This window comes from Manduca sexta, chromosome 9, assembly GCF_014839805.1.
Source record: "Manduca sexta isolate Smith_Timp_Sample1 chromosome 9, JHU_Msex_v1.0, whole genome shotgun sequence".
NCBI lineage: Eukaryota > Metazoa > Arthropoda > Insecta > Lepidoptera > Sphingidae > Manduca > Manduca sexta.
The window spans coordinates 4,340,049-4,353,283 of NC_051123.1; the positions used below are offsets into that span (position 1 = coordinate 4,340,049).

The following is a 13,235-nucleotide window of genomic DNA, read 5'->3' on the forward strand; positions in this document are numbered from 1 at the left end:
CCTTATACGGATCAAAGACTCTATAGAGCTATTAAATGTTTGAGTACTTTTAAAGCCAAAAATTTCAAAAAATATTCTCCGTACATATTGCGGGATGTGCGATTCTAAAGCGTTTTGAAACATAAAAAAACTTTGTGAATATAAAATAACTGTTTTAAAAAAGTAAAATACATAATGTCTATGAATTATTATAGTGGCGATAGCCTAGTTGGTTGTGGAACGGACTTCCGCAGGTTCAAAATCCAAGGGCACACACCTCTGACTTTTCTAAAAAAAATATTTGTGTATTGTTTGTGAATTATCGCTTGCTTTAACGGTGAAGGAATAAATAGATCGTGAAGAAACCTGCACACCTGAGAAATTCTCTATAGGAATTTCGAAGGTGTGTGAAGTCTACCAATCCGCACTAGGCCAGTGTGGTGGACTAAGGCCTAATTCCCCTCAGTAGTAGAGGAGGCCCGTGCCCAACAGTAGGACAGTATATAATACAGGGCTGTTATTATAATTATTATTATATTATAGTGTATATTATGTGTGCTATAATTAATCATTTAATTTCCGGCATTGATCAACGTAATTTTCATTACAATTTCCGTGTAGGCTTCTAGCGTAATCAGTGCTGGGCCCTTATTCTGTATGATAGTGTAAACGCGTAACGCGGCCGAGTCATGTTATCTTTGAGAAATGTGCGTGGAATGGTATTCTGTAAGCCAAATTTCTATAGTCCTAAACATGATGTGTTGTGTTACGAGCTTGTTACGCACTGTTAAAATAACGTGCGGGATAGAGAATAAGCCCCCTGAGCGTTACGTTGTATGTAGCCAACATATCCTTCTACAATCGTAAACGCTAACGTAATTTGTCAGAGTTTTTGTTCACGGCAAATTGACCCCTCTGCACCTGATGGTTTGTGTAATGGTGTCTAACAGAATATCGACTGATGAGAGATGATTAACCCTTGGCAGACGACGCAATTATGCCGGCCTGTTGGAACCGGATACACAGGCTGATCCCGGAACGCGACAAACTTACGTGGGTCACTATGGCGGGTTTTAATACCTTACGTTGGTCGCTATCCGAGCGGATATTAAATACATCCTACTACCAGCAAAATAACATAGCAATAGACTTATCGATAGGTATTATCATTACCATAATTTATTTCTGGTTTTTATTAGCGTTAACGACTGCACAGACGCATTTTCGCTATGACCGCAAATAAAGCTATTTATTTTATTAAAAATCATACCTATCGGAAGCGGCGATAGCCTAGTTGGGTGTGGAACGGACTGCCAAGACGAATGTCCGCAGGTTCAAATCCCAAGGGCACACACCTCTGACTTTTCTAAAATCATGTGTGTATTCTTTGTGAATTTATCGTTCGCTTTAACGGTGAAGGAAAACATCGTGAGGAAACCTGCACATCTGAGAAGTTCTCTACAGGAATTTCGAAGGTGTGTGAAGTCTACCAACCCGCACTAGGCTAGCGTGGTGAACTAAGGCCTAATCCCTCTCAGTAGTAGAGGAGGCCCGTGCTCAGCAGTGGGCAAGTATACAATACAGGGCTGATATTATTATTATTATTATTATTATACCTATCGGACATCCAACCCACTAAAGATTACAAACTCCATGTCATAACTTGCACGTCGGTACTCAATTATGTCCTAAGATAACTTTTATGTAAACGGTACTGTATGTTGTCAAAGAACAACAAACAGACAGTCTTTATCTAAAGTTGGTGCTGTGAACACGAGTAGAAAAATAATTATTTTTTAAACGATGACTGGATTCAGGTATTTATTTTGGTTTTCGTATATTTAAACGAGTGCACTATAATTGATTTAGACGCAAAATAAATTTATAAACTTTTTAAAACCACAAAAAAGTAATTCGTTTCATTATTGTTAGCTTATTTACTTAACATTATTTTGTGCCATCACAATATTTTTTTATTTTTTACACTAGCACAGTAAAGGGAATCCACTGCACCTGATGGTAAATAGATTGGAGTGAAGTGAAATTTCTTAACGTACTTGCATTTTTACAAAAAACAAACCTTGTATAAGCGCCTGCATTCACTTATCGTAGAACTACCTACCAATGCCACAAGACCTCTGCTAATACCAATAATTACTATTTCAGAGGCAGTAACATACCAAAAACAAGTCACGCAAATGATGCCGTACATTGGTATTTAAGTGATTTAACACATCGTGTAGTAGAAAAATCTGGAATATCCAACGACCGATATCATCTAGGAAAGATCATACTGCAAAGTCTTAAAGATGACCCACAATTACTATCTCAAGTAAGTGATTTTCATATTGTATAATTGAGTTTGTGTTTTGTTTTCGAAGTCAGCGTAAAACCCGTTCAGATGGCAAACATTAAACGAGTGTTAACTACATTTTTATTTATTTATTTCTATTAGAACGGATAAAACAATTACACTAATTAAGTTAATAATTACAATATATAACTATATTAAAATACATATACTCTTATTTGCGCGCAAAATGCGTTGGAATGTGTACATAAGATCTTTGTGCACTCTTATAGGAATTTAATGTTTATTTATAACCTACTAGCTTTTGTTCGCTCTGCTTGCTTCGCCTTCGTGTAGGATTTTCTAGGATAAAATATATGGATATATAGTTTCCCGGGATAGAAAGTAGCCTATAACCTTCCCAGAGTCTTAAATTATCTCCGTACTAAATTTCATAAAATACCTTTAATAAATTTTGAGACAATCCATCACATAAAGACAGAAAAGGGGATTTTGTTTTATAATATGTAAAGATTTTGCGAGTATATATATGAATGAACTGATCTAAACAACAATACAAAAAAACTGGTTGTATGTATACACTGTAGTTTATACCTTAAACTGATTTAAAAAAGAGCTACACCAGAGTTTCTTGCCCGTTCTCTGGTAAGAACTGCTTTCCGAACTAGTCGAGTTAATATTGACTAAATCTCAATAATGCCTAACATTTTACAAGTTCAAATAAATTATTGAACTTCATTTCATATCAAAATGTGTACAAACTACGTGTAGTGGTAAACACGCGTTTTGTTAACGTGCGTCTGAAGTTTATCATCTGAACGGTTTTGGAACATCGGTAAATATTTATAAAATTTTCGACCTTGAGTTTATTTATACACTGAGACCTCATTATCGTCGCTTTATAACAATGCATCAACACAAATAAAGTGCAGGTCAAATCGGTTTATAAAATATGTATTTAGCACTGGTGTTGGGTCCATATAACCCGATCTCTGCCGACTTCGATTTATATAGAATCTAATTATCATTAGAACGATTTGCAAACAATATTCATGCACACCAGTACCTATATGTTATGTCGGGTTCCCTATAAGAAAATTTCACCTTTCGCCACTCATATTTAGTTAAGAAAACGTTACAAACATGGCATCAGACCTTTTCCGTGGTTGGCACAGGTCGTCATCCAAATTTCGTCGACTATCTCACGTTCCATACAATAATTACCATAAAATGTACCAGGTACAATTATGAAGCGATAATAGCCTAGTTGGGTGTCGAACGGACTGCCAAGACGAATGTCCGCAGGTTCAAATCCCAAGGGCACACCTCTGACTTTTCTAAAAAATCATGTGTGTATTCTTTGTGAATTTATCGTTCGCTTTAACGGTGAAGGAAAACATCGTGAGGAAACCTGCACATCTGAGAAGTTCTCTATAGGAATTTCGAAGGTGTGTGAAGTCTACCAATCCGCACTAGGTCAGCGTGGTGGACTAATGCCTAATCCCTCTCAGTAGTAAGGGAGGCCCGTGCTCAGCAGTGGGCAAGTATATAATACAGGGCTGATATTATTATTATTACAACTATGAACGCCGTCCAAAGCAACTATTTTCCTTAAGGCAAGACAGAATCGATCTCCAAATACAACAATGAATTCAGCCACAAGATAACTTTCATTCCGTATTTCTGTTCAGATAGACGGCGGTACGGGAGAGTCAGAAACCTTCAGATCAGTATTAAAGAGATCGGTGCAATGTGCTAACGGACTCAGAAAGCTAGGTCTTAAAACCGGTGACGTCATGATTCTAATGGCACCAAACCATTTGGACTTGGCCATTCCCTTCTACGCAGCTCTGTATCTTGGAATTACTATTGCCCCAATCGACAGGTTATTAAGAGTTAGTAAGTACAAGTTTCCTAACATTCTCTTGGAAAGGTAAAATTTTTGCTGTTAAACTCAGTCATAAATTGCGTAGTTCTAGACTAAACTACTTACCCAAAAGAAATATTAGATTATTATTCTGTATCCTTATAAAAAAAAACAGTTACTATGATGCTATAGCTCGCTTCTACAACAATAATTAAGCTGTAAGTTATTATTCTGAGAAAGAAATAACGTCCTTGCTAGCTTGTGGACCAATCAGAATCTTAGAAAAAGAAAATGACTTGACGGATGATATTTTGAGTTTTAATTGCATCTAACTTCATTTTACACATTCTCATGTCATTCTTTATGACTGTGCCGTACTTCACTTCGTAATTTAAAAATCTTAAAGGTGATAAATTTAATCTCTCTTTGAATTTTACAAATTATGTAATGGATTTAGATCATAGGTTCTCTACGTGGACGGTAACGGCCCTCCATTTGAGAATTTCAAGGGGGGAGGAGTAGTTGACAACCTAGAGGAAATAACGGGGCATTGAGATAGCGTAGAGTGACGTGGGTATACAGTTTCAAAAATGCAAAAAACTACACTTTTACCGCGTACTATACTAAAGTAAAAATTAATATTTATTTCTTGTTATTGTTATCAAATGTGCATAAAAGATGGGGGACTCTAGGAAAACACATATTCTCAAAATGGGCGGTAAGCAACATAAGGTTGAAGAACTGTGATTGAAATATACAGCCTCTTTTTGGAACAAAAATATACACACTATATTATTTCTGTTTTAAAGTCTGAATAAGAACAAAGCAATGTAGCATGATTTTGTTGGTTAATATAAACAAAGATTTTAATTTAAAAAATACGTGTAATTGAGTAAAATACTCCTCTATTAAAGTCTTTTGAAAGTATTTTCTTTATTTCAGGCGAACTCGAAGACGTCTTCCACGTTGATAATCCGAAAATTATTTTCTGTCAAAACGAAAGACTTTCTGATGTTTTGGAAGCTTCTAAAAATTCTGTCGTAAAACCTGAAGTTATTACTTTCGATAATGGTGATCAAGTGCTGAGCTTTGCAGACTTTCTAGAAAGCTATGGAAACGACGTCAGTATTGAAGATTTCAGAGCCTCAGATTTCGCGCCGAGCACAACAATAGCATTATTAATAAACACAAGCGGTACGACTGGCAAACCGAAATCGGCTGCAGTTACACACAGAAGTTTTGCTATATCCATGCCCTGCATATGGTAAGAATTTGCTATTTGCTGGTGGTAGGATATATTTTATATCCGCCCGGATAGCGACCACGGTACACAAGGTGTTAAAATCCGCCACATTGGCCCACGTAAGTATGTTCCGGGATCAGCCTGTGTGTATGCAGTTCCAATAGGCCGGCATAATTGTGTCGACTGTCGAGGTGTCATCAATAATTTCTCATCAGTTTATTGAACTACTCCACTTACCATCAGGTGCAGTGGTCGTCACCTTTACGTGTCCATATAAAAAAATATATGAATTTATTTCTTTCCTTGAATATATTCTTCACAATTTTTATAAAAGTTCTGACGAAAAAAGGAAGTCCCTCGCTTAATGGTAACACGAACCATACATTACAAAACATTGAGCTGCGCTCGTCTCCTTAAATGTTATGATAAAGCCCACTGATAGTATTAGCTATAATATTCTTGCAACTAGACAGAAATTAAATAAAAATCTTTTTAAAATATTATTCTTAGGGTTTCTTACATGAAAAGGACTCATTATATTTAAGTTAAGTTTGATACCTTACCCACAAGCTTCTACAGAACCCTCGGTGCACCAGTCCAACTCGCACTTTCTCGGTTTTTTTATTTACAAGGTCCGTAAAGTATTGTAATAATGCTTTGTATTGCTATGGGTAGTAATGCGTTAACGTAACTACACACAAATATATAAAAAAACGTCATACTACACGTTATATGTTACCAGCGCAACTATTAAACCGAAGATTTTATCAGAGCTAAGGTTCATCACGATGTAAGTAAAGAAATAAACATCATTATGCCAGCAGTTTCTGATGGCAACAATGCCCGCGCACTTTTACCTGGTTGCACAATCTAGTGATCTACCTATCTCTACTACAGTATGTTTACTATATAGGTATAATGTGGTAATTGCGAATTGAGGTACGACCGTTGAATCTAAATTTCTATTAAACCCAGCTAAAATGAATTAAGTTATCAACGAATTGTCGTACTTTACAATATAGAGTAGTTGACTATATTTTAAATATATTTATTAAAAATAAATATTATCGAAAAACTAACGGAAAAAGAATTTTCATAATCCACACCATAAGACATACGTCATAATGCTTTGGAATTTGGTGGAAAATGTAGCTGTCCAATAACAGTAATGGCAAACTGTGACGTCATCCAGCGTCACTGGCCATCACGCTACGTGCGTGAGAAAAAGAGATAGCGCGATAACTTCACCACGCTCCCACTTTTGCACATAACAGTACCTATTTCAAATACAAATAACTACTGCATTTTTCAACCAATTTTTAAGGTGACTTTACAGAAAAATGACTTTTTCGTATTATTTTGTATTACGTATAAAATTAAGCATAGGAAATTTGCACTTCAGGATGTGTTGTCTATGTAAAAGAATGACAGGTTTAGCAGTAACTTAGAATCAATCGCTTCCTGTGATTCGAAATTGTACCAATATCATACTTGTCTGATCTAGTACAACGTTCAATACTTTTTCCAGGGAAAGATTTACTACATTTCCAAATCCAACAAAACTGGTGGTCATTTTATCTCCACTTCAATGGCTGACTGCGATCACGATCTTTCTAGCTTCAGCAGTTTTAAAATTTGCTAGACTACAATCATCTCTGCCAGTGACACAACAACACGCTTACTTTTTGTTCAATAAATACAGGGTATGTACTTTTTGGCCTTTGTTTTGGATGAGGCCTAAGTCTGCGCGTACGCTTCAATAATTTATACCTTTGGTCGGCTAAATGCTGTGGATTATATAAACAAGATATTTTGTTTTCAGCCATCATTCATCATTTCGAGTCCAACTATGATGACAACTCTCATAAAATCTGATGATAGAGAGACATGCGATTTCTCATGTTTCGAAACGATACTAATTGGTGGAAGTGCTGTTAGCAAAACTCTTATTGAAGAAGTTAAGGTAATTATCACCTTGTCCAGTAGGAGCTATAAAAACTATTTTAGTGTTTATGATTTGATATTTTAGAAATATCGAGTTGCATTTTTGAAATATTTACTAAAAAATCTTCTTTCAGAAATTAGTACCAAAAGCAGATGTGTTTTCAGCTTACGGTATGAGTGAATGTACTACAATGATATTCCAACATGGCAACACTCCGCCTGGTTCTTGCGGGATGCCCAGCGGATCGTTCCAATACAGGGTACCTACATTATTTTTACTTGTATTTCGAGGCGTTCTACCCGCATAATACACAATACACTATACGTAGCAGTGGCAAGGGTGTATATAACCCGATTCCTGCCGTCTTGCGTAATTTATGTAAAATCTAATTATCAATAGAACGATTTGCAGACCACATATATATATTAATAATAAATAATAATAATACCAGCCCTGTATTATATACTTGCCCACTGATGAGCACGGGCCTCCTCTACTACTCAGAGGGATTAGGCCTTAGTCCACCACGCTGGCCTAGTGCGGATTGGTAGACTTCACACACCTTCGAAATTCCTATAGAGGACTTCTTAGATGTGCAGGTTTCCTCACGATGTTTTCCTTCACCGTTAAAGCGAACGATAAATTCACAAATACACACATGATTTTTTAGAAAAGTCAGAGGTGTGTGCCCTTGGGATTTGAACCTGCGGACATTCGTCTTGGCAGTCCGTTCCACACCCAACTAGGCTACCGCCGCTATATGTATTATTACCTATATATTTGTGTCGGGTTTCCTTAAGGCAAATAACACGCTTCGCCACTGATACTTAGTAACATTTCTCTTAGGATTTAAATTATTGACCAATAATAAACTTATCCATAAACGTATATTTGCGACCTTTTTACTTCAGCTACACAAAAACCGATTTTGATATTTTTCATACTACTAAATAACAATGTAATGATATTGGTGGTGGGATAAAATATTTTACATCCACCCTACACAAGGTGTTAAAACCCGTGTGTCGCGTTCTGAGATCAGTCTATGCATGCCCGGTTCCAACAGGTGACCATAGTTGTATCGACTGCCGAGGAGTAATCACCTCTCGTCACTCAACATTTTATTTGATCCCACTCCAGTTAGCATTATGTGCAACGAAGTCACTTTGCTGTGCACATATTAAAAAAATATGATTGGCCTGACTATGCATGTTACATCACAAATGACGAATAACTTACCATTACGAGTTGACGAGGGTCTTCGGGGTCAGCAAGTGATCGAGTGCATAGTATCAAGCTTAGATTGTAAGGCAGTCCGGTATAAATATGGTAAACGTAGTAGGGCACATCTTTTTTTAATGATTAACATTATACTATGAATAAAGCGTACTTAACAAGTTTCTGTAATATCTTGCAAGTTTTTTTGTATAGTAGGCATCCCTGCAGTCTAGGAGAAAACTTGAAAACGGCAAACTAGAACCCACTGCCTTAGCGACTCCAGAGGCCGGGAGGAAAGTTGGAAGGGAATTGAGGGAAGAAAAAGTGAAAGGATGAAAGGAGGAGGAATGAGAACTCCTTTAGGGTAGGCGTAGAAAGAGAAATATTCACGAGCCCTCATAGGCTTCAATGAAAAAATATATAAAATGAATGTAAGAAAGGAAATATATGTTTCGTAGTCCTCGACGAGCTACAACTGTGTTGCTTTGTGTAACATTGTTTGTTGGCATTTCAGTTGGTAGATCCTCTAACTGGTGAAGATATACATGAGCCTAACGTTCCTGGGGAGTTGAGACTTCAGAGTCCGGTTCTTTTTGCGGTAAGATTTTTTGTGTAAAGGAACTAAAGGACGTTATTGAAACTTGAGATTACAAATTTTTCAAATACGACATCAAACCACGACGCACAAATTATGTTAATAATAATATCTGCCCTGTATTTTTTACTGTCCTACTGTTGGGCACGGGCCTCCTCTATTACTCAGAGGGATTAGGCCTTAGGCCACCACGCTGGCCTAGTGCGGATTGGTAGACAAATTATATTAATGATACTATCATTTTAGTAAGAAATAAATTTAAATCTAACTATAATATATTTTTTTAATTAGCCTACCTTATGGCATAGCAAATACCTCCTTAGAAATCAATTTCCAGGGTTACTTCAATAATCCTGAAGCGACAGCAGAGACCATGGAAGACGGGTGGTTGAAGACAGGAGACCTCTTCTACAGAGACGAGAATTGGAACTTTTTTTTTGTTGACCGGCTGAAACAATTGCTCAAGTACAAAAGTCATCAAGTAAGTCAAAGATAGAAAAATTCTGATTAGTAATCATTATAAGACGATAATGAATGTTTTCTAAATATTTAACCCGGCGAGCGTGTGGTGAAAAAATGTAACAAGGAGTATGAGGCAGGGTATGACATACCCCTTAAAAAAATTGGCTATAAAACTTGTTTCTGAAGAAGTATTATACCATTTATTTTTTGGTATAATAAGACAATACCATCATAACGCATTGGAAATAAAACAATCGCGCCATTTTAACAATTTTATTTTTTTTACCTCGATGGAAATAAGTCACTTTGAATTTCAAACAAACACTTTCAGTCTCTTAAAAACCAAAAGGAACTAAAGTAAAACCAGTTTTATGATAAAAAAAACTTAATCGTATGATAGAATATGAAATAATTTTCTTTATAAACTAAAAAAAATCACAAAAAAATTTAGGAACATCTTAGGAACTGGAGATAAAATCTGTGCAGTTTTTGCAAAAAAACATTGTTCATGAGTATTTTGTCTTATGATTATTTTTGTTGGGGTAATTTCTACATCTAATAAAATGACCAGGAACATTTTGAGTCGATGAAAGTGATTCGTTGATCTGGGAAGAAATTCTCTGACGTATATAAATCGGAATATATATTTTTTGTCATTTCACATCTTCAGGTGTTCGTAAACTAAAGCCAAGCCTAAGTTACGGATGAAATCGGTCCATTTAGTGTCTTTGCCCTGATTTTCACGAAACATAGGACCCCTGGGGGCCTGTGGGCCCCCTCTCAGGGGATCCGCAAGTAAAATAAAAGTTAAAAGAAAAACTATAAAGTGCACGCTTTTGCACTCTTGTATATCTAAAAAATAAATACAGAAGTAAACTGCTAGTAAAAACAAATTTAAGAATCCAACTGAACAACATCAGCCCAAACATTACGACTTTGGTCGCAAAAAGGTCGCATAAGGTGACATTAGTGGTCCGCACTAAATAAAAGTTTGCGAAACCCTGTTCTAGTAAGTACATCTTCTATCATGGACCGAAGTTGTTTTTTTCTATTTTCAACATCCATTTTCTATTAAAATCTACAATTAAACAAAGAAAATAAGTTGAAATAGCAGAAAAAAGCGTAATTTTAGTTTTTGTCACACCAGCTATGAGGCGGGGTATCACGTACCCGAACTCAGTTTGCAAGCGTGTAACTCGAATGCAGGTTGCCGCGACACTATGATCGCGCCACTATTACCTTCCGCAACCCTGTAACTCCAGCTACTCAAAGAGACTATAAGTTTGAAAGTCAGGCACAAAAAATATACGCCAGTAATTAACATGGGGGGTATGACATACCCCGCCACACGCTCGCCGGGTTAACTTTGCTGCCCTATCTAGATGAATACAAAACCCATATCTCTGGTCCGAATTCTTTAATAGTTCTAGAATATTAAAGGAAATTTTAGTCAAATTCTTTTGAAGTTTTATAAAATTTAAGTCCCTTTTCTCGATATTATAAATATTATCCAAAGTAACAATATCCCGGAAGTTAAACAAAAAGATTTTTTTTCATAGATCTCGCCAGTGGAAGTGGAAGATGTGATCCGACAGCATCCGAGCGTGTTGGACGTGGCGGTGGTGGGGATACCAGACCCCGAGTGCGGAGACTTGCCGGTAGCTTGCGTGGTGCCTAAACCGGGACACACTATAGTCCCGCAACAAATCAAGGACTTAGTCAAAAGTAAATTTATGAAACTTCTGTTGTTTAGCGTAACACCAGGGAATTTAGGTATTTCATAGCATTGCAACTTTATATTAATAAAGATCACTGGCATAAATGAGGGTTGTAATAGTGGATTGCACGTGAAAGTATTTATTTGTATTAAATTTGTTGTAGTGGCTATTCCGAACCAGGAGCAATGTAAGATTTTTACCATTTAAGTATATAAGATTATCAACAAATTATAATTCGTGCAGCTCGTTATAGTTTTGGTTTTAAAACCAATTTTTTTTTTCAGACACGTTAGCCGATTCAAAGCAGCTGAGAGGCGGAGTGGTCGTGATGAGTGAGCTGCCTCTCACCGCCACTACGAAACTGCACAGACAGAAACTTAATCAAATGGTCCTCACCGCGAACAGAGAATAAAATTATGTATATTTATAAATAAATTTAATTAATGTTATCTAACTAATGTTTTCGTTTCTTTATTAATTAAATACACGCTTACATTATCTTACTTCTTCTATCTTATTAATTATTAGTAATATGTTAAATGTGAGAGTGTGTAAAAAATGTTTGGATGTAAAAAACATTTCAAGTGCACGAACAGATTTGGATGAATTTTGACAGGTAAACCATGTCTCAATACATGTTACTTTTTTATCTCTTTAATTTGCTTTTGTATTAAATATTTCTTTATTTATATAGACGGCACTGCGACGACTGTGGCTTCGGCTGGCACATGTTCCTTTTCTTATTGCAGTTGAATGACGAAACAAGCATATCCTTGCCTGATAGTAAGCGATACGACCACCTAAACAGCAGCAACACCATACAGAACTTTGAATTACAAATTATTGCGTGGCAGTTCATTCCGCTCATCGTCCTGAGGCATTAAGACACTAAGATTTTATCTTATAATGCCCAGTAATTACTTTGAAAAAGCGGCGATAGCCTAGTTGGGTGTGGAACAGACTGCCAAGACGAATATCCGCAGGTTTAAATCCCAAGGGCACACACCTCTGACTTTTCTAAAAAATCATGTATGTATTCTTTGTGAATTTATCGTTCGGTTTAACGGTGAAGGAAAACATCGTGAGGAAACCTGCACATCTGAGAAGTTCAGTATAGGAATTTCGAAGATGTGTGAAGTCTACCAATCCGCACTAGGCCAGCATGGTGGACTAAGGCCTAATCCCTCTCAGTAATAGAGGAGGCCCGTGCTCAGCAGTGGGCAAAATATATTATACAGGGCTGATATTATTATTAATTACTTTGACTATCGGTCTTTCAAACCGGACATAATAGTGCATGCCTCATGTCGCTTGGCGGCAGAAATAGATATGGCGTTGGCAGCTACTAAATTAACATTTTATCTCGAAAACATAAGTGGTGAAAAGTGCACTAAAACGGGCTTTCACGCCCATCAAAGGCGCGAACGAATTTTGGTTATCGATAAATTATTGTATCGTGCTTGTTATATTTATTTCCTTTTATTACCTCCCTTATCTCTATTACTATAACTCCGTGGCATATATTTTATATCGTAAGACAATTTAATATCTTGATTTTATCACTGTATATTAAAATATTGTAGAGTTGGCTGTGTTTTTGCTGGTAATGTATGGGAGTCACAACTCTAGCTATTATGAAACTCCAAAGACGGCACTGTATATATTGTATATTTCAAAACTCCAGAGTACGTTTAATACACAGTAGCGTACTTAGATGGTAATAGTAACAAGTCGTAAGACGTACTAATTAAACAAAGGTGTACGTTGCTTTTGTATGGGAGGTATGGTGTGACACAGCGTTCCTGCACAACTACGCACGTGCACTTACATAACTGCGCAAGTGTGTGTGTCCGAACAATATTACCTGTTTTATTTATTAATTTTGAGTATAGGTAAT

At 36.5% G+C, this 13,235-nt stretch overlaps 1 protein-coding gene across 1 annotated transcript; it reads left to right on the top strand.

The window, feature by feature from the left end:
* Nucleotides 1-1,558: 1,558 nt before the first annotated feature.
* Nucleotides 1,559-11,841, top strand: LOC119188827 (luciferin 4-monooxygenase-like). The gene is made up of 11 exons (XM_037436839.1): nt 1,559-1,796; nt 2,146-2,311; nt 3,982-4,189; nt 5,100-5,421; nt 6,929-7,103; nt 7,223-7,363; nt 7,479-7,604; nt 9,078-9,161; nt 9,496-9,639; nt 11,180-11,345; nt 11,623-11,841. Exons 1-11 carry the CDS (start codon nt 1,783-1,785, stop codon nt 11,748-11,750), a joined length of 1,674 nt encoding a protein of 557 aa, XP_037292736.1. The 5' UTR covers nt 1,559-1,782; the 3' UTR covers nt 11,751-11,841.
* Nucleotides 11,842-13,235: the final 1,394 nt, after the last annotated feature.